A 20,730-nucleotide genomic window follows, 5' to 3' on the forward strand; every position below is an offset into this window, starting at 1 on the left:
ATCCACCAAAGCTGAACACAAGCAAGTCCCATGAGCCAGCAACTCCACCTGTAGGCACAGAGCCAACAGAAATGTACACCAAGAACAGGTCCGAGAACGTTCACGGCCAGAACCAGAACCACTGGAAACATGCAAATGTTCATCCATTAGGGAACGAATGAATTCTGGTACAGTCACAGGATGGAATACGATACGGCAAGGCCAGAGGAGGAACTTCAGCCACACACAGAATACTGAGTAGAAGCTAGACACCAAAGATGCTAAATGATTTCATTTACATCAAAGTAAAAACAGCATAAACTAACGCGCGATGCTAGAAGTCGGGAGAGTGGTGAACTGTGGAGAGGAAAGTGATGGTGCTAATTGGAAGGGGGCACGATCTGGGTGGGGGTTACCTGGTGTGTTCGCTGTGTGATGAGTCACTGAGCTTTACAGCCGATGGCATGTATGTAGTATATGATACTCTAAAGCACTGTTTTCCTGTCATTGAGGAGGCAGCATGATGCGTGCCCCACAGTTCTGGATATAAATTCCACTTAAATCACTAAATGCCCACAGGACCTTGAGTAAACCACAGGGTCTCTCCGAATCTCCCCTTGCTCGAATGTAAAGTGGGGGCACAGATGCCTGTCTTACACTCTGCAATGCTGTAAGGAGTGTAGGAGGAAGACCCACGGAGTCTGCTGTGGCGTCTGGCACACAGTAGGAGCTCAAGTCATGGGAGCTGTCCTCCTCGACATCAACCAGCCTCCCTGAGTTACATCTTAACTATTAGCCCCCAAATCCCAGCTAGAGGAAGCCTCGGAGAGTCGTCGCAGAAGGCCCTCCCTTGGCACCGCAAATTTGCTTCCTGAAATTTCCAAATATATAGACAGTTGCTTAAACCTTCAAGTCTGTAATTACTGGCCAAAGCACTTTTAACAATAGGGCCATTTTCTGGGAAACCAATCAATGGAAATGAGGGTCTGACAAGCAGGTGGATGCTTGGGCGCTACGGGCAGAAGTCTGGAATTGGGACGGTCCTGTGTTATGTCCAGGATCTGAGAAGTCCACTTTCAAATTCCTAGTGGCAAATTTCAAAATGGCTGGTAGCACATGGGGGAGCAAGGCCACCTCCTTCCTTCTGAGCATCTGAACTAGGGGTTCACGGAGTCTCAGCATCACTTGAAGAACTGGGTAAAGTCCCACCTGAGACTAGGGTTAGGGGCAGGCTCAGGATGAAGCCTCAGGCACGTATATGCTTGACCACCTTTCTAGGTTATTCTGTAGTGCACCAAAGAGAGCACAGATCCAAAAGAGTGCTTCTCTAAACTTGTCTGTCGAAATCATTCTGGATGTTTGTTCTAGACAAAATTCTCAGGCCCCTTCTTGGGGATCCTAATTGAGAAGGAGTAGGATGGGGCTCAGGAATCTACTCAGGGGATTCTTATTTGGGCACATTTAGCGAGGCCCTGGACTAGAAGTTCCTGGTGGGTAAAAAAAAAACTAGGGGATTAAGTAAAAGACGACCAAAAACAATTCCACGGGACTTTCATGACCTTCAAGCTCGGAACAGCATGGGAGGAGGCACCCCGCTACCTTTGTCTACGTGGTAGAGGTAGCTCTCCTGGCTCATGGCGGACAGGAGGTGCAGGACGCAGGTGTAGATGCGGATTTTGTCGTCACTGCTGTCCTCCCAGGTGTAGTCCTGGATCACGTTGAGAAGCTCTCGAACAAGAAACAGGACCCCATGTTCGGGATGATCCTAGTGGAAAGACAAAAAAGGATAAATAATCCTAGACACGAAGCAAGAGGAAGGAAAATAAAACAAAACCCAAAAACCACGAAGACAGACGCGCAGGTCCCTCCTGTTCGCAGCTCTAGAAGAATTACGCCTTCACAGAGGCGAGCCCACTCCTGAGCCTGGTTCAGTAACTCAGAGAAAACGGACAGACTGGTGTTAACCCCACTGATCACCGTGCTTCAGGCTGGGGAGATAAGCTTTGAGAGCCTCCTCGGGTCCAAGGAATGAGGAGGCACAGTTACCTGTCAGCTTAATGGCCTGTTTCCAAAATTACAGTCTTGTTCTCCTATGTGTGTAGCTGTAAAAAGCCCCGCTCCTCCGACTACAAAAGCAAGATTGCGGGTCTTGTAGCAGATGCAACAGCGGATGCCACCTCCTTCGGGTAAACCCCCTTCCCCCCCAGTGATCACTGTCACCACCAAAGGCACCAGCTTTAAATATAGCACTGCTCTTTAGGGCGTTCAGTGACATTAACAGCTAAACTGAGGACTCTCTCTTGGGAGAGGAAAAACCCGAGAGACACTCCGAGTTCAGAATGGTGTTTTTCAGATGCTGAAATGAACCGAAAGAGAGTCCCGGACGCCACAAAGCTGGCAGCTCGCTTCCCTTCCGACAGGCTACCTGCAATTCTGGGGCTCTCCTCCTGAACACACCCCACAGACACCTACTGCCAGGAGGGAGTGCCACCATTGCCTTGCTGACCTGGTGGCCACACCTGTATGGCTCCTGGGACCAGCTGGACCCCTCCGAGTCTTGCCAGTCCACCGTGGCCTTGGTACAAGAACAAAGCCATTGCCAAACCACGGCCCAGTGAGCGTGGGGGAATAAATACCCCAAACTTGTTCCCCTCCTGCCTTCCAGTCCGTCGTCAGTCCCTGCTGCTGGCTGAACAAGCTGGCGAGCAGAAGGAAGCAAGCCCAGGTGATGCCAACCCCAGGGGCCAGTCTCCCATACAGATCTCGATGGAAGGGCAGAGGACGCTATGGCCAGCAGCTCGTGTGCCAAGGAGGTCTGGCCCCCCGGCCCTACTGTTCCCTTGGCCTGAAATCTTCATCTGCAAGACCTGGCCAGACCGGCTCCTTGGCAGTCTCTAGATCCCATCTTACCTGCGGGCTCCTCATGGAGGCCTTCCCTGGTCATCCATCCAGAGCCTTCCACACCCCCTTCTCCAGTCTCTGGCACAAATCGTCCTTTTTTCAGAGCAGTTCTGAAGTGACTTATTTATTCCTTTAGGGAACTGCCTGACAGTATCTCTTGGTTTCCATTTCTCTTTCATCCTAGCCTATAACCCCCAGGAGGACAAGTACTTGGTCCATCGTAGTTGCCAGTCCACAGCCAGGACTGCCCAGGGAACACAGTGTGAACGGCGCCCTGTCCCTGGTTCTAGGGCAGTACTGGGCACACGGCAAGCACTCAGCAAATAGTGCGGAATGGATGACAGTTGGAACCCTTCAACGTGCCAGGCGCTAAGGTGGCTACAAAGACAAATAACAATCGCTAACTCTCATGGTCACTATGGTAGCTTTCCTGCGTTGCAGAAAGATACTGTCACGACCAGCCCCTCATTTCACAGATGGCAGATGAGCCCTGGAGAGGTTAACCGGCCCCGCGTCACACTGCTGGGACACGGAGGAACCAGGGCTTGAACTCAGCCAGACTGCTTCTCTCAGACCCTATGGAGCTGGCTAACTGGGGGAAGCCCCACACGCAAGCCAGCCATTTGGGACACCGGCACGGAGTATGAGAAATGCTGTAACCAAGACGGTGGGAAATCACCACCACCGACTCCAGTGAGTGTAGATATCAGGGCAACACTTTCAACGGAGAGAAGGAGGGTGGAGGGGGGTGAGAGGTGTGGTACAGCTGTTAACAGCTACAGGAATTGCTGCCTGGCTATCGGCAAGAGAGAGGATGCACGATGCACTTAAGTCTGAATGCCTCAGACTAGAGTGAGCAGAACTGCCCATGCTGGGCTCTGCCGTCCGTTTATAGGTGATCTCAGCGGGCAACTTACCACTGCCTTCCTTTGCTAACAGCTGTTTCTAACTGGGCTATTTTGTTCTGCTAAGTGGATGTTCAAAAATATTTTTTATTTAAGGATCTGCCTTGGAAAGAAACAACAATCTGAACATGCCAATAACAATTTCAACACCGTTGTTGTAACTATAGTGGGAGCCCATTCAGCACACCTTCGCTGAGGTGGGAGACGGGGTCACGGAGACATAAAGGTCTGTAGGAAGCCATTTCTGTGAGCTGTTTGCTCCTAACTGAAGAGATGAGATTATTTCCAACCTTCTGTACCAGGAAAAATTTTTCCATATGATAGCCATGCTTCAGGGGTTGTAACTTTTTTTTTTTTAACTGTACTTGGATGCTTCAGTGCCAGCAACTGAAGCAAGGCAAACACAGACTTAAAAAAAAAAAGGGCGCCTGGGTGGCTGTTTAGTGGCCGGCTCTTGATTTCGGCTCAGGTCATGATCTCAGGGTCCTGGGATGGAGCCCTGTGTCCTGCTCTGCACTCAGGGTGGGAGTCGGCTTCAGGATTGGCTCTTCCTCTCCCCCTCCCCCACCCCCTAAAATAAATAAATCAATCTTTAAAAAAATCAGAAGAACAAAAGGTCCTGAATTCAGCTGGCAATGTGAGCAGGGCAAGGCTCCCCCCGGCGTCCCTGCTGAGGCGGCTTCCCTGACAGAGCAAACTGGTGCTCAGGAGGCCGCTCCCGAGGGGCACCTGGGAGGGACACTCTCTCACAGATGGACAGACAGGGGACCTGGCTTCCACTGTTCACAATATCCCTCTGGGTCCCTGGTTCTGGTCTGCAGGAATCCCTCTATTAAATGGCATTCCTTGGCAGAGGAAAGAATACCCTAGAAACTTCGGTCTTGGCCACTTATTAGCTGGTGACCCTGGGTAAGTCACTTCACCTCTCTGTGTCAGGGTCGGCTTCCGTGAAACATGGATAGTAACAGGCTTGTTTGAAGTATCTGTGAACTGCTGGCTGGCTCACTCTAAGGGGTATGTAAGTTGATGATAAATAGTAAAAGTCCTTTAGAAAAGGGGCCAGAACACGGGATGGGATGGGGCATGGTGCTGGGAGGAGGAGCTGGACAGGAAAGAGGGACACTGGGGAAAATGCAGTGGGAGGGCAGGGACAGATCGGCATGGGGATGCGAGGCTGTCAGGAACGAGCTCACTGTCTGCGGAGCTACGTGGCTCTGCAGGAGGCAACCCCCGTCTCACCAGCTCACATTCCCGGTGTCCCTCAGCACCGCCATACACGAGTCACCGAGGCTCTCTTCTGGTCCCTCCAATGCACAGTGTGCCTTTCCACCTGCAGCCCTTTACCCAAGTGCCTCCTCTGCCTAGAATGCCTTCTCCTGTCCCCCGCTGCCCTTCATTACCAGTCTTCCTGTGGATCTCAGCTCTAGCGGCACTTTCTCGGGAAACTTCTGACTCTCTTCCCTTTCCCTTCAAATGTGGGCTCTCAGAAGTCCCTGTATTTCTTTGTAGGACTTTATGCAATTGTAATTAAGTATGTACTTGTTTAGTGTCTGTCTTCCTGAGTGGAGGACGCACTTCTCTGGTTCATTCCTGAATTCCCAGATCAACAAATATTTATAGAGTAGATGGAATGAGTGAAGCTCAGAACTTGGACACCATGTCATGCTGATGACTGGACCTCTTCACAAGGGTAAGGAGTAGGAAAAGACATCTCCTGCTGTGTCCTAGGTGATCAGTGCCAGAAAACTGATGGTAGTGACATTTCCATTGCATAATGTCAACCGAATCAAAATTAGGCCTCTAAAGTGCTAACGCTGAACCTGTTCAATGAGGTCTACATGGCCTACCAAATGTAAGAGAAATGCATTAGCTCAGTTATATGGAGAAATCTATTTGCAGCCCACCAAGAGGCTGACTGCGGCCAACACCAACGCAGCATCTTTCCAAACGCTCCCAAACCGGCACTGTCTGCCGGAGAGAGGGCTGGCCTGGGGAAATGTTTGTTTCTGCGTTTCTAAGTATGAATGACGTGGGCCAAGTAGTTTATTTAATCTAAAATCACTTCAATTTTTTTCTCAACAAATAAAAATGAATCGAGGCCTTTTAAAAGCCTTGTACACAGTTGGCAGGGATGTAAGCGGATGCAGCCATTGTGGAAAACAGTATGGAGGTTCCTCAAAAAATTAAAAACAGAGCTGCCCTAGGATCGGGCACGGCCACCTCTGGGTACTTATCCAGAGAGCTGAGATCAGGATCTCAAGGACAGACCAGTATTCGCATGCTCACGCCAGCACTACTACCAGCAGCCAAGATGTGGGAAGAACCTAAATGCCCATCGATGGATGGATGAAGAAAGTGAGATATACAACAGATTAATATTCAGCCTTAAAAAGGAAGGAAACGTTGTCAAATATGACAACATGGATGAACCTTGGAGGCTATTAAGCTGAGTGAAATAAGCCAATCGCAGAAAGACAAATACTGCATGATTCTGCTTTCCAAAGGCCATCTGAAACAGTTGTGTTCACAGGATCCGAGGGTGGGATGGTGGCTGCCAGGGGCTGGGGGGGACGGGGGAAATGGGGAGTTACTCATCACTGGGCGTCAAGGTCCAATCAAGCAAGAGGAATAAATTCTAGAGATCTGTACGATACTGAGCCTGGCGTCAGTAACACCGTATCATACACTGAAATATGTGTTAAGAGGGTAGATCTCGTTTTATGTGTCCTTACAACAATAAAGTTATATTAGAAACATTAAACACTAAAAGCTGTGACAAGAAAGCATATGATCTGAACCAGGTAAAACATGGGAGCTGTGTCCACGCTAAACCACCTCACAATAGCTTGCCCGGGAGACCCCTCATCACCCAGCCTCGGCTGCTCAGACTGAACGTCTGGCGCCTCTAAGCCCGCCAGCCCTTAGCTGTATCCCATGGCGGGCATGGGCGGTCTCGAGCAGATAAAGCGCACTGTAAACGTTTAAGGCTCAGATGGTGCAGAGACAGGCTCCAGATCAGCACAGACCTGGGTTCAAATCTTACCGCTGTGGCTCGCTGGCTGGGCGACCTCAGGCAAGCTGCATGGGCCCTCCAGCTCCGGGGTGCCTTAAGTGGAAAAGGTGCAACGACTTCTCCCTTGCAAGGCCTGGGGGAGGAGCCGAGGGACTGGATGATGATGAAGGACTTCACAGCACAGGGCACTGGGTAAGCAGTCGCACTGGGGCCAGTCTTCATCTCATTATCTTTACTAAACCCCAGCAAACGCATGCACACTGATACCGGGAACAAGAAAATCTGCTGAGACCAGGGGCACATTCCCGTGGATGCCTAAGGGGCCAGCAGGCAATAGAAATGATTTCAGTGGGTCTGGAGGTGCCCATGGGAATTGCAAAGAGGGCACATGCCCCTTCCCCCCCGAAACGGGGCAGCTGTTCCCAAGCTGTGGCCAATTGGCCAGGTCAGAGAATGTGGGCCCCACATGGCAGGATCTGGTTTTTCAAGAGGAGCCGAAAATCTGGGTTTTTCTGTGATCTACCTATTTTTAAATGTGGGTAATTCATTCCAAATGTTTTCCATCATTATGTGGCCAAAAAAGTCTATGGGCCGGATTCCACCCACTGGTCATCAGTGTGCAACTCCAGGGACAGAGCTTCTGGGTCCCAAAGCACTTTCAGATCAGTGGTTTCATTCAACCTTATACCAGCCCTGCCAGGTGGGCATTCTGATGACATTTTAGAAAGGTGACAGTTGATGCTCTGAAGAGTTAGAAAACTTTCCCAAAGCCACAAGCCTGCTGAGTCACTGGGTCTGACTGCACTCAAGTTTCTGACTCCAAGCACAAAGGTTTTGTCAAATCTCCAGTGATTTTTAACATGAAGAAAAGCCCATGTGCAGAAGGAAAATGCACCCCACTTAACCTGTGAACAACGACGTTAATCAGCTGGCTCCTTAGACTCTCTGATTCAAGTGGTCCCCTCACTTGATGACTAGACTATCCAAAAAAAGAGAAACCAATTATATAAAGGACTAAGAAGGTGATCTGAAAACACAAAGATCAAGCAGCGAGCTCTGCCTCCTGACCACGCCACCCTCTCTCCAGAGAACTTGGGGTCTCAACTCGGACACTTGGTAGCGAAGTCACTTTTTGTCCCCTCTGCTCCTCCGAGAGACCATTCACACGCTGGACAAGTCACCCATTCAAAATGCACACTTCGGTGATGGTTAGTATGTTGACAGAGATGTACAACTATCACCACAATCAGTTTTAGAACATTTGAGTCACCCCCAAAAGAAACCCTGTACTCATGAGAGCAGAGTTACTTCCTGGCCTGAGTCCACAGGGATGTTTCTCAAAGTGTGGTCCTAAGACCACCCACCCCTGACTTACTCAGGAGGCTTTCAAAAATGCTGATTCAGAGCCAATCCCAGCCTCTTGAGTGAGCCTCTCTGGGAGGTTCTCGGTCCCAAGAATTCTGTATTTTAACAAGAATTCCTGATTCCTACAGACACCTGGCTCTACCAGGAGCCAGTCTTGTTTTGTGGCTGGCCCGTCACAGCCTGGTGAAGGCTATGGGCTCCTCAGGATACGATTTTTAATGCAGAAAATAAAATACATACGGCTACAAAGGAAACCAATTATGCTAAAATATACTTGTCAAAATATTTTTTCAATGTATTTGTTATATCGTGTTCTGTTACTACTTGGTGAATGCATTTAATCAGACATCTTCTGAAATATTTCACACCTGAAATGTGATATGAACATATGGCTCATTTCTTTGGTGACAAAGTCCCAGCTATGTGACTACTGCTGTGGCTCGTTGCCTATAGCTCACAGTGGAGCAAAGGGCTAACTAAGTTCATTCACTGAGATTTGTAAAAATTAAGATTTTTTTTTTTCTCATCTAAATTCATGGTTGCCCCTGCCAGACCCTCAGGGGGTATGCAGAGCCCAAGTTAAGAACCCCTGCTAGAGCGAGGGTCCCGGTGCTGGGTCTGGAGAGGGGCCTGACTGTTCATCAATACGTTCCACAAGAAAACCCAGCACCCTTCCAATAATGTCCCCTTTGACCTCAGCTACCTTGTTTTGGTTTCTAGTACTTGCCACCAAGAGAACATCACCATCACTTTTACAGGGCTGAGTATGTGCCAACTGTTGTAATCACGTATGTATATTCACTCCCTTAATCCTCCCAACAACCCAGAGATACAGACACTATTATTATTCCCATTTTATAGGTGAGAAAACTATAGCCCAGTCATGTGACATGACTGCCCAAGCCTGCAGAGCTGGAAGGAGGGGGAGCCAAGATTCTACCCGAGGCATCTCGGTCCCAAGACCTGAGCCCTTAACCAGTAAATGGCACCACCTTGACCGTATGGACAACCTAACTAATACACCCAGGACACAAGATGAATGGAAAATATGTTGAGTGATTAAGCAGCACCTGGCTGGCTTGGTCAATAGAGCATATGACTATTGATCTCGGGATCATGAGTTCGAGCCCTGAGTTGGGGGAAGAGATGACTTAACAAATAAAAGTTAAAAAAAAAAAAAAAAGAAAAGAAAGAAAACACACCGAGTAATTTACATCTGACTTGAAAACCAACACACAGAGATACAGATAGAACATCCCTGCACTTTCAAGGCTAAGAAGGTTTATAAGGCAGATCAAAGAAGTACATCACCAATGGCTCTTCTGGTGAAACGTACCGGAACTATTAATAAAGTAGAAAAGAAATTGCAGAGGAATTCTAGAAGGAATGATTCCGACGGTCGCATCTTTCCATCGATATTAATCATCTTTGGAACTTCTGGAATGAGGCTTATAGCGGCTTTGAAAAAGGCATCAGCTGCAAGACAAAAGAAAAGTCCATGTAGGAGAACTCTGAAAAATTCAGTTTCCGTTTTCTTCTTCACCGGGCCTGCAGGGCCGCCTGAGAGTTCCATCGAAGTCAGGCCACACCCAGGGCCCCACACAGTGGGCAGGTCCTGCAAGAGGGTTTCTGCAACCTTAACCGGCTTACAGAACATTGAGTTGAGAGGGCACTGCTGTTGCCTCCCATCTCCCCCTCTTCCCTCCTGCCTTCACCGAGCAACTCAGCTCAAAGAACCGCAAACTGGCTTTAATAACTAAGTGAAATAGGTAAGTGGCAAATTTTTACAAAAACCCAAGAAATCACAGCTGCGGGGACTGAGGGCTCAACCTGGATGGGTTCCCAGAACCCTCCCGTGTGCTGCGTGTGGCAGCCCAGTCACCGGGCCCACAGACAGGAACCAAGGTGTGGAAGGACGAGTGCCTGGTCCTACATCAGTGTCCCGGGTACACTGAGGTTCATCCTGGAGGCAGAGTGGGGCGTAAACTCCGGTCTGTCTGCGTCTACTCTAGCGCACCCTGTAGTTGTTAAATAACTGAAACATCTGAAGGAATCCAAACGTGCACGCGCATGCGCACACCTGCACACACGTGCACACACACGCCCGCATACACAGCTTTAGAGACCTCTGATGAGGTGACTCATTCCAGAGAATCACTTGGGAGATGAAGATATTTTCAAAAATATTTAGTATTCTGTAAAACAAGAAGACCTCAAAGGTGAGAGAAAGCAAGGCAAGGGGAGAAGAGGAAGAAGGCGATGGAAAGAGGAGGAGCTGGGAGGGAGGCAGCAATAGGAGGGCAGAGACAGGAAGGAATGGATGGGGAGAGGAGGAAGGACTGGAGGTGGGGGCTGAGAGGGAGATGGAAAGAGTTCTTTCTAGAACTGCCAAAGTATTCACCATGAGAAAAAGCCTCAAGGTCAAAACAGACAAAACAATGACCTGACAAGTGAAATCTTAAACTACCCAACAAGATCAAATGTTTGCATGGTCCAAATACATATACTTCTACACCAAAACGACTTCCAGTGATGCGGAGAGGACACGGCACTGGCACACAGCATCCTGAGCTCCCCCAGAACCCCACCCAGCCCCCCAGAGGGGCACAGGCAACAACAAACGCCTGCCCTCCGGGAACAAAGGCCTGCACTTAATGAGAAGAGTATGTGTCTGCAGCTGGGGTGGGGGGAGGCTTCTCTTCCTTCTTCAAAGCAAAAGCAAAAAAAAAAAAAAAGACAACAAAAACCACATTAAGGAAAGGCAGCTCTCACTTTCCAGAAACTTCCTTCCCAGGCTGTCTCTCCCAAGCTGAACTCACACCCCTACCACATTCACCAAGCCGTAAATAGGCACCACGAGCACAGAGAAAAGGGGGCGCGAATCGACATTGGTTTGAGACCAGTGTGATCACACTGCTTAACACCTACTTACTTGGAGCCTGTTGTGTCCTTTGGTGTGGGGGGGAGGGGGGCGGTGGGGGACACAAAGCAGCCAATGTCTATCTGGTCGGACAGAAAGAGATTAGATACAGGGCCTCTGGGAAAAGACACCTGATAGACTCCGGTAGACAGAGGCAGAAGCTGCAGGGTCTCCTGTCTCAGGCTACAGACAGTAGTAAAAGGCAGCATTCAAGGGAACCATGGAGACTCCAAGGCCCTGTCCCAAAGTAGTTTGACTGTCCTCAGCAGTCCTAAGGGGAAGGCACAATGATTCCCATGCCCACATGATTAAACAGGTTCAGAAAGTAAGCGGCCAGGTTCAAGTAGCCCAGGGATGGTCAAGGCCATCACCCACGCTGAGCAATACAACTGAACGAATCTGCATTAAAAAAAAACAAAAACAAAAACAAAACATACGCCTGCAAATCATAGATCTGATAAGGGGTTTATATCTGGAATATATGAAGGCATTCTCCAACAGCACAAGTAACCTGATTAACAATGGGCAAAGGGCCTGAATAGACATTTCTCCAAAGAAAACACACAAATGGTCAACAAGCACATGGAAGGATGCCCAACATCAATAATCACTAGAACAACGCAAATCAAAACCACAGTGAGATTTCATCCCTGGGAGATAACATCAGGATGGGCACCATGAAAAAATCAGTGGCTAACGAGCATTGGCAAAGATGCAGAAACACTGGAACACTGGTGCACCGCTGATGGGAACGTGAAACGGCACAGCTTGCTGGCCCCTCAGAAAGTGAAACACGGACTTACCACCTGACCCCGCAATTCCATTTTCAGGAGTACCTTCCAAAGAAACGAAAGCAGGGACTCAAACAGGTCCATGTACAAGAATGTTCACGGAAGCACTGGTCATGACAGCCAAACGGTGGCAAGAACCCTAATATCCACCAACAGAGGAACAGATAAGCAAAACGGGGAACATACACACAATGGAATAGCATTCGGCCTGCGAAGGAAGGAAATTCGAACACATGCTCCAACATGCACGCACCTGAAAACATCATGCTACGTGAAATAGGTCAGACAACAGGACAAATACTAGGATTTCACTTTCATGAGGCAGAGGAGTCGAATTCATAGAGCAGAAAGCAGGACTGGGACAGGGGAATAGTTACTGTTTCATGGATCGGCTTTTCCTTCAGTTCAGGATGATGAAAATGTTCTGGAAATGGACAGGGGTGAGGGTTGCAAGGCACCGTGAGTGTAGCTAAAGCCACTGAATGGCACACTGAAAAATGCTTACAGTGATACATTTATGTCACCGATACATAACCACACCACACGGAAAAGAAACAGAGCTAAATCTACTGCTGACATTACCCCCGCTAAGCTCAGGCAGGCCTGGACCCCGGCAGGCCTGGACCCCAGCAGGTCTGGCTGTCTTCCTTCTGCGTGTCTGTCCCCGTGGCTCTATCGGAATTGCTTTCTGGTGAAAGCATTAAGTCCATAATGAACAAGGTGAAGAGCCTCTCTCAGCGGAAATGAAAATTCTGCTCAGAACAACTTGAAAGACCATTTATTTATTCTATTTATGTGTTTGTTACCAAGTGGCCCCGAGAAAAGTGCCTATTACTATGCCTCATTAAAGAGGGAGCAGCTTTGTGCCCGGCACTCTGTTCCTCACAAATGCCCCCCTCAGTTCCCATTCCAAAGGACAGAGCTAAAATAAACAGTTATTTAGGGGTTGGGGCAGGCAATGTTCCAGAGTGTTCCAAAGCAGATTTTTATTTCTATCCTCAGAAGACTTACCCCATATATAAAATCTTATCTAGGAGACTTCTTAATTTTGACTTAGTAATTAGGGCTCAAATCCTACTGTATAGGAAAACAGTTTTTCCTCCTAGGGTTCAAAATAATCACATCAATACCATAGAACACTTCTGTGGCTATTAAAAGCCCCGGAAGACAATCCAAGATAAAATGGGCTAGATATGTTTTGTTTTTTTAAAAGATTTATCTATTTATTTTAGAGAGAGAGAGCTTACAAGTAAAGGGAGGGGCATGGGAGGAGCAGAGGGAGGAGAGGAAGAGAGCGAGAGAGAGCACATGTCCAGCAGACTCCCTGCTGAGTGCAGAGCCAGACTTGGGGTTCGATCTCAGGACCTGAGCCAAAATCAAGAGTCCGATGCTTCACTGACTGAGCCACCGAGGCGCCCCTTGTTTTGTTGTGTTAAAGACCTACAGAAAAAGGAGAAATCAGATTCCCATCCTCAAAGACTGTTATTCCTGCTTCACTGGGGGAAGGAAAAAGCAGGCATATGTACCAGCTTCCCTACGCTGTAGCTTTTTACACCTGAAGTTTCTGAGGTTTCACGGGACACCCTGGCTTCTTTCCCACATCCCACTTAGAAAAGAAAAAAAAAAAAAGAGAGAGAGAAAACCAAAAATACCACTGAGGCCTGGCTGGCTCCACCCGAGAGTTCGTTCTGCTGGATATCCTTCTTGGGGTGCCGACCCCTCTGCAGAGCGGCTGTCTGTTGTTTTCTGTAATGGACATGTCCTTCGGCGCTTCCAGCTACGGGCTGAGGGCAGACACAGCCTCCACCCCTGCTCGCAGTAAGGGGGACTGCGCTCCTCTCGGAGCCAGTTTTCCAAAACCGCTTTGTCACAAGAATCATCAGAGGCCTTGCAAAAAATACAGGTTCCCAGGCCCCATCTTGCCGCTGGGAACATATCACCATGCAGCCGCTTTGCAGGACCTGGCAGCTCCTCCGACCGTACGTGGATGCTACGTACACACGTATGTACAGGTTATGATATGGATGAACCTCGAAATCGTGACGCTAAATTAAAGGAGTTGATCATAAAAGACCTGTATTGTAAGACTGCATTTATACAAAGTAGTAAGACTAGGCAAATCCAGAGAAACAAAAAGTAGACTGGTACCTGCCTGGAGCTTGGAAGAGGGGGATCAGGGAGTGACTTAATGGAGTGAGGGTTTCCTTTTGGGGCGATGAAAATGTTCTGGAATTAGTGACAACAGTTGCACAACTCTGTGAATGCCCTAAAGCCCACTGAATTGTACACTTAGTAGAAGGATGGATTTTATGATACATGAATCAATCAGATCTCACTAAGCTGTCATTTAAAATATACAGGTGAATTCCCAGGTGCCACCTTAAATGTACTGAGCCACACTATCCAAGATAGAAACCTGGAAATCTAACTTAAAAAAAAAATGCTTTGAAAGGTATTAGAGCTACAAGATTCAAAATTATAAAGGCAACACTCCTTCTCACTCCCAGTCCCTGCCACCCAGCTACCCTACCCTGAGGCAAAGCATATTATCTGCTGCTTGACACCATTTTGCAACTCCCTTCACCCCCACCTCACATGTAACAACAGGTCTTTAAGATGATTCCATCACTGGGGCAGCGGGTTCAGTCCACTGAATGTCCAACCTTTGATTTCCGCTCAGGTCATGACCTCAGGGTCATGGGATCGAGCCCCACGTTGGGCTTCGTGCTCAGTGCAGAGTCTGCTTGTCCCTCTCCCTCTTAGAAAAAAAAATTATTCCATCACTGTGCATAAAGTACACCTTCATCTTTTTTTTATAGCTACAAAGTGAAATCTGGTCCATGCGCTTTTTCTTTCAATTTGGGGCGGGGGGTGGCGCAAAATACATATGACATAAAATTTACCATCTTCCTTGCTTGGTCCATTTGTTTCTTTAAACAAGGTTGGCTGGTGAGTTTTGGAATCCAAGAGGTTTGAAAAAAAAAATGTTCTAAATTGTTCAGATAAATGCAGAATGTGGCTTCCCTGTCGTGAATGGTGCCCTCTGAAAGGTTTCACCAGGAGACACTCGGCCAGAAGCACACACAGGTAGTCAGCGGCGAGGAAGCTCGGCCAGGGCAGGCCACCTGGTCATGTCATAGATATCATAAGGGCCAGGGAAGCTTATCTTATTACCAGAGAATTTTTGATAATTTTCTGGGATTTCAGGCTCTCCTGTTTCCCAGTCTGGGCAGTTTCAAAGGGTCTGCAGAACACCAAAGGAGCAGATTCCAGAGGCTTCTGCAAGGACGTGGAGTCAAACACACCACAAACACAAAGCCACCACAAGGAGGGAACGGTCAACAAAATAGGTCACTCGCAAGCCCTGGGAGAAGGTGAGATGTGAACAGAAGCTGAAATGAGCGCTTGGTTGAAGATACTAGGAGAGCTGTGTTTCGACTCCAAGCTCAGCTGGACAAACAGCCCAGCAAGAAGGGACTAGTTAAAATTGTTGCATTGTCATATCATGGAAACGATGCAGCTAATAAAGAGAACAAGGTCCATCTGTATGTTTGGAGGTATAATGGGGTCTACGATGTATTAGGCGCAAAAGGGTATATACCTGTGTATAGCATGATCCGGTCTTTGTAAGAAAAAAGTGTACATGCTTATGGAGATGCATAAAAAAAGTGAGGCAATACAAGGCCAGAGTAGTACGTGTGACACAGGCGTGGTAGTGGAGGGTGAAGGAAACTAGGATCTTTCACTTACTGCTAAGTTACTGTTTGGGAATTTTCATTTAAATTTCCAAAAACAATTTTTCTTGAGCACACAACAGTAACAAGAATTTGTTATAAAATGTTCAATCACAGGAATGTACGAAACCGAAAGTGAGGCCGTGAGGTAGACAGACGGATGGTCAAAGGGGTATCTGAAGAGTTCCCCCTTCCTTCTTTACCAGATTAAGGGGCACCCACCGCTGTGGGTCTAGCACTCCTGCTGCTCGAAGGGACATGCCCCCTCCTTGGGTGCATACAAGAGGCACTAAGGGTGGCGCACACCTTCTGGAGGCCCAGGGTACCGCTCTGCTCCCCACAGCCAATGCGCCAGGACGGTTCCTCGCTGACTCGTTCTCCATGACGTGAGTCCCAATTCAGGGTTCAAGCTCTCTACACAGCTCCACTCGCATGGATTCTTCTCAAGGCTTGAGAAGGTCTCACTGTGTGCCCTGAAGCCTTTTCCAGCTCCAGAAGACAGCCCGAGGGCTAGCGGCCTCCCACAGGCACACTCACCTGAAGAGCCCACTGCTCCCCACTTTGCGCACCACGGCTCTGCATATGACTGTCTGAACAACAGGGTTCCACATTCTCAGAGACTAAAATAGCTGTCAATTGGACAACTACTGGAAAGCTTCGAAATGGCTCAATTAAGATGCCAGTTGCTCATTGTTGGCAAGAGGGGAAAAAAAAAAAACTGGAAAGAGTCCAAATATTTTTCAGTAGGAGTTTAGGGAAAAAATGGAGGGGGGGGTGGCGAAATAATTTATAGCACTTCCAAAAAGAAAAGGAAATGAAACAGAACACTGAAGAGCCATTACAAACAATGAGATGGATCTTTACGTATTGACATGGGTACGTGGGAAGGGGCGGCGGGGGAAAGACGAAGATTTACTGGTAAGTGAGAAAAGCACATTGAAAAACATTGTGGAAGACACAAGTCATTCATAAGGGTGGTACGACTGCAGGTACATATAAGAATATAGACAGATGGGAGGGAAGGAGAGCAGATGACAGACAGCATGAGAATGCATAAATGAAGAAAAAAGTTTAAGACAATGATCCGAACTGTTAACAATGGCTATTTTTCGGAAGGGAGGAAACAGAGCAGATTACTGGTGACTTCTATTTTGAGGGGTTTTTTTACGTTTTTTGAGTTCTACATTTACTTGTGGGAATTTTTTCAAATGAGCATATCATACATTTTTTTCATAAAAATCATTCAGATTTAAAATAATGCTCAGGTTGTCTGTTTTTCAATGGGAAACAGCACAGTACTCCCAATCACCCTCCGTACAAGAGAACATAAACTCAGACTGGAACTGTGACCTCTGAGAGTAAGGTCATCCTTTTGTGTCCCTGGCGTTGTCAATACAGAATAGGACTCATGGGTGCCTGGGTGGCTCAGCTGGTTAAGCGACTGCCGTTGGCTCAGGTCATGATCCTGAAGTCCCAGGATCGAGTCCCACATTGCGGGGGTGGGGGGGGGGTCCCTGCTCAGCAGGGAGTCTGCTTCTCCTTCGGACCCTCCCCCCTCTCATGCTCTCTCTCAAATAAATAAATAATAAAATCTTAAAAAAAAATACAAAATAGGACTCAGTACATGAATCCTAAGAGTCAAGAAGCGATAACCCACCTTCAGAGGCTGTGTTTGGTTTCTTCAATAACGCATTAGGTCAGTGCTAACAGAAATCTTCACTATTCTTCAGAGTCAAACTCCCAGGGCTAAACGAGAGCTCAGAAGCAATGTGCTGCACTCCTAAACAGACCTCAGGGAAATCACATACCCTCCTGCACAGCTGAGATGGACAGCTCCTAGTCTAGGGAACTCCAGGAAAGGAAACATCACACTTTCTCAGGACAAAACATCACAAGAGGGTGAGAGATTCCCTCCTGTCCCTTGAATATACTTGATTAAAGCAGGATTCTGGCCACACTCTCTCGGTTTCTATCGGCCCTGAGAAGAAAGATGCTGAACATCTTTACCCATCTTCAACATTTCCATCTCCAGATAAGTTCAGGATTGGAGTGACAACAGCAGTATAATGGATACTACTGCACAGAAACATCGGGACCTAGCCCATTACCTCAAACTTCGTATTTTGGAGTAAATGTTAAAGTCCTCCAAATTCATATGTTGAAATCCTACCCTCCTCTCAGGGTGGTATTAGTGGGGACTTTGTAGTGATGAGATCGTGGGGGCAGAGCCCTCACAAATGGGATTAGTGCCCTTATAAGAGAGGCCCCAGAGAACGTTCTCACCCCTTCCACAGGCGAGCACACAGTGAGAAGATGGTGGCCTATGAACCAAGAAGTCCTTGCCAGACACCGAATCTGCTGGCAGCTTGGTCTTGGACGTCTTGCCTCCAGAACTGTGAGCAACAAATGTCCATCCCTGAAGCCACGTGGTCTATGGTATATCTGTTACAGTGGGCTGAACTTCAATCTGTAACGAAGACGCACCATCACCAAGTGGCGGGGGTGCCTTCGGGTAAAGCCTTGCGGTCCAAATGGCCAAGTTATTATCCACAGGTGAGTTATCTGCAGAGATTTAATGCTGTTTATTACTAAACTGTGTTTCTGTAATAGACTGTTATTACACCAATTAAGTTTGAGGATTTAAGGGGCCACTATTTTGATAATATGTATATAGAATAAGATTTTAAAAGATATGAATGCCTAGAAACAATTAAACTTTATCTATGAATGCTTGTTATCAATGACAGGTGAATCTAACCTTGATTTTGCCATCTGGTTTATGCAGAACGCCCTTTCAATTCACTGAGTATAAACGCATTGTGAAAAGTCCACTGGGGTCAAAGAATGACTTCTTGGTTCCAATATGCCATCCATGTACCTGACTCCTGTCTTTGCGGTAATGCACAGTCGACACACCTTTCTAAAGTCCCTGCAGTAGCTCACAGGAGGTTGTGAGGGTGTCTCTGTGGAGATTAGGTTTGGATTTCCCTGAGCAGAAAGGATTAAGCTTCTCTCATCTTAATTCTGGTTCTTTGTTTTCTACATAAGCTGATCGAATGTTCAGTCTATAATAATTGGCCTCCAGCAACCACAGGCACCCAGGGCCAGAAATAACACTTTGTATTGTGGTTGAGACAAACTAACCTAACTTCAGGGAAGGCCAGAGGTAGAAAGCACTGGAAGTCAGATGAGGCCACTTACGAGCTGGATGCTCGTGGGCAAGTCTGGTGACACTTCGGAGCCTTAATTTCATCATCTGTAAAATGAACATAAACCACCTAGCAAATACTACCTACTGAGTAAGACTAGGCTGCTTTGCCAGGAACTCAGGCCTCTCGTCAGGCCCCAAACTATCTTCCTAACTTGATCTCCTGCTCATTCCTTCCAGATGCACTGTGTTTCCAGCCGCCGAGCCTTTGCTCCTGCTGCTGTTTGAGTCTAGAATGCCCTCTGCCTCATTTCAGCGTATGAACATCCTCCCTTCCCCTCAGGCTCTTCAATGTCACCTCTGTTATGAAGTTTTTTCTTTTTTTTTTTTNGGCTCTTCAATGTCCCCTCTGTTATGAAGTTTTTTTTTTTTTTTTTTTTTTTGCTCTTCCAAGCCAAGGGTCCTCCCTCTCTGTCCTCTAAAATTCTGTTGCACGTGTTATGAACATCTTGCACAACATTTATCACAAGCTGCCTTATATAAGCGTAAACCGATCTGCTCTCCCCTACGAGCACGGTCTCTTTAGGTGCATTCCTGTTCCAGCACAAGGCTTGGCACAGGGGATTACATGTAAAAAATGGCCAAGAAATGCTGGCAGGAGGAAGCAAATCAGAGACATTTACTAATAGAAAGAGCTGAGTGCCCTTACGGGGAGACTCTCCCCTGCCCCTTTTCTGTGGGTTCCATCCATCCCAGCCCCTTATACTCCCTACGGTGGACGGCCCATGTGTGTTGTGATGTGAACGACAAGCTTCATGCCACCTGCCCACCTGTGAACTGTGCCGGCAAAAAATAACCTGCTTTGTCTCTGATCACCAGGGAGGCCTCAAGGGATGAGAAAACAGTCCCATCAGATATATCCTTCAGAGGACGGTCTGTCCACAGAACTGGTAAATATGACCTTAAGCACAGACCCCAGCGACTTGGTAAGTCGATGGAGGCCGTTTTTCTCCATCATAAGCCTCCCGTTAGGCTCCAGGAGGAGGATAAAAAATCATTTCTCGGGGCGCCTGGGTGGCACAGCGGTTAAGCGTCTGCCTTCAGCTCAGGGCGTGATCCCGGCGTTATGCGATCGAGCCCCACATCAGGCTCCTCCGCTATGAGCCTGCTTCTTCCTCTCCTACTCCCCCTGCTTGTGTTCCCTCTCTCGCTGGCTGTCTCTATCTCTGTCAAATAAATAAATAAAATCTTACAAAAAAAAAAAAACATTTCTCTCCTCCACACTAGTATTCCGGCCTCGTCCTTTAGCAGGGACGGTCCGCGGCAGCCAACGGGCTCCATCAGAGCAGGCCGCAGCCTCCTCTCTGTGCTGCTTTGAGGTCCTCACGGATCAAACCAGCACGAACAGCTTCAATCAACAGGTCTACGTGCCTCAGCGTATGTTTGAACCTCACCTGCTTTCTTTTATCTACAACTATGAAAACAAAGTAGTTAAAGCCTACTAGGCGGGCTCTGAGGGGACTTGCTTCTGAACAGCAGGGCTCCTGAGGGGTTATGTCCCTGCCATAAAAGGCTTGGTACCATTTTATATGTATTGATATCATTAAGAATTATCAACCATTATTATCGTATGATTAGCACTCATTCACTCAGCATTTCTCGAGCACCCATACAGTAGGCAACGAGCCAGGGACACGATGTCAAACAAGATAGGTAAGATTTCATGGAGCAGATACTCTCAGGGGAGAAAAGCAGACAATTATTTACATATTTACTTGTTAAATAACAATGCTGGTTAAGCCCAATGAGGGCAAGGTGCCAGGTGTCGGGATAACGCATCTTATAAAATAACCTGACTTAACTCTTAGTTTGTTTGGGTGGTGAGAGGCCAAGGACGGTGCTCCTTAAGAAAGGACTTGTGAGCTAAGCTCTAAAGGATGAAGATGCAAAAAAATAAAGTAAAACTTAAAAGGA

At 47.6% G+C, this 20,730-nt stretch overlaps 1 protein-coding gene across 2 annotated transcripts in view; it reads right to left on the bottom strand.

Moving 5' to 3' along the window:
• The window catches only part of VPS35L (VPS35 endosomal protein sorting factor like), a 117,850-nt gene that overhangs the window by 18,376 nt on the left and 78,744 nt on the right, over window positions 1-20,730 (bottom strand). For both annotated transcript variants that reach the window (XM_011235811.3, XM_034670314.1), the window contains 2 exons: window positions 9,500-9,639; window positions 1,579-1,744 (listed from right to left, as the gene is read on the bottom strand). In XM_011235811.3, the coding sequence (XP_011234113.2) occupies window positions 1,579-1,744; window positions 9,500-9,639 (306 nt within the window). The remainder of the gene's footprint in view (window positions 1-1,578; window positions 1,745-9,499; window positions 9,640-20,730) is intronic.

Source organism: Ailuropoda melanoleuca, chromosome 10 (genome assembly GCF_002007445.2).
Source record: "Ailuropoda melanoleuca isolate Jingjing chromosome 10, ASM200744v2, whole genome shotgun sequence".
Taxonomy (NCBI): Eukaryota; Metazoa; Chordata; class Mammalia; order Carnivora; family Ursidae; genus Ailuropoda; species Ailuropoda melanoleuca.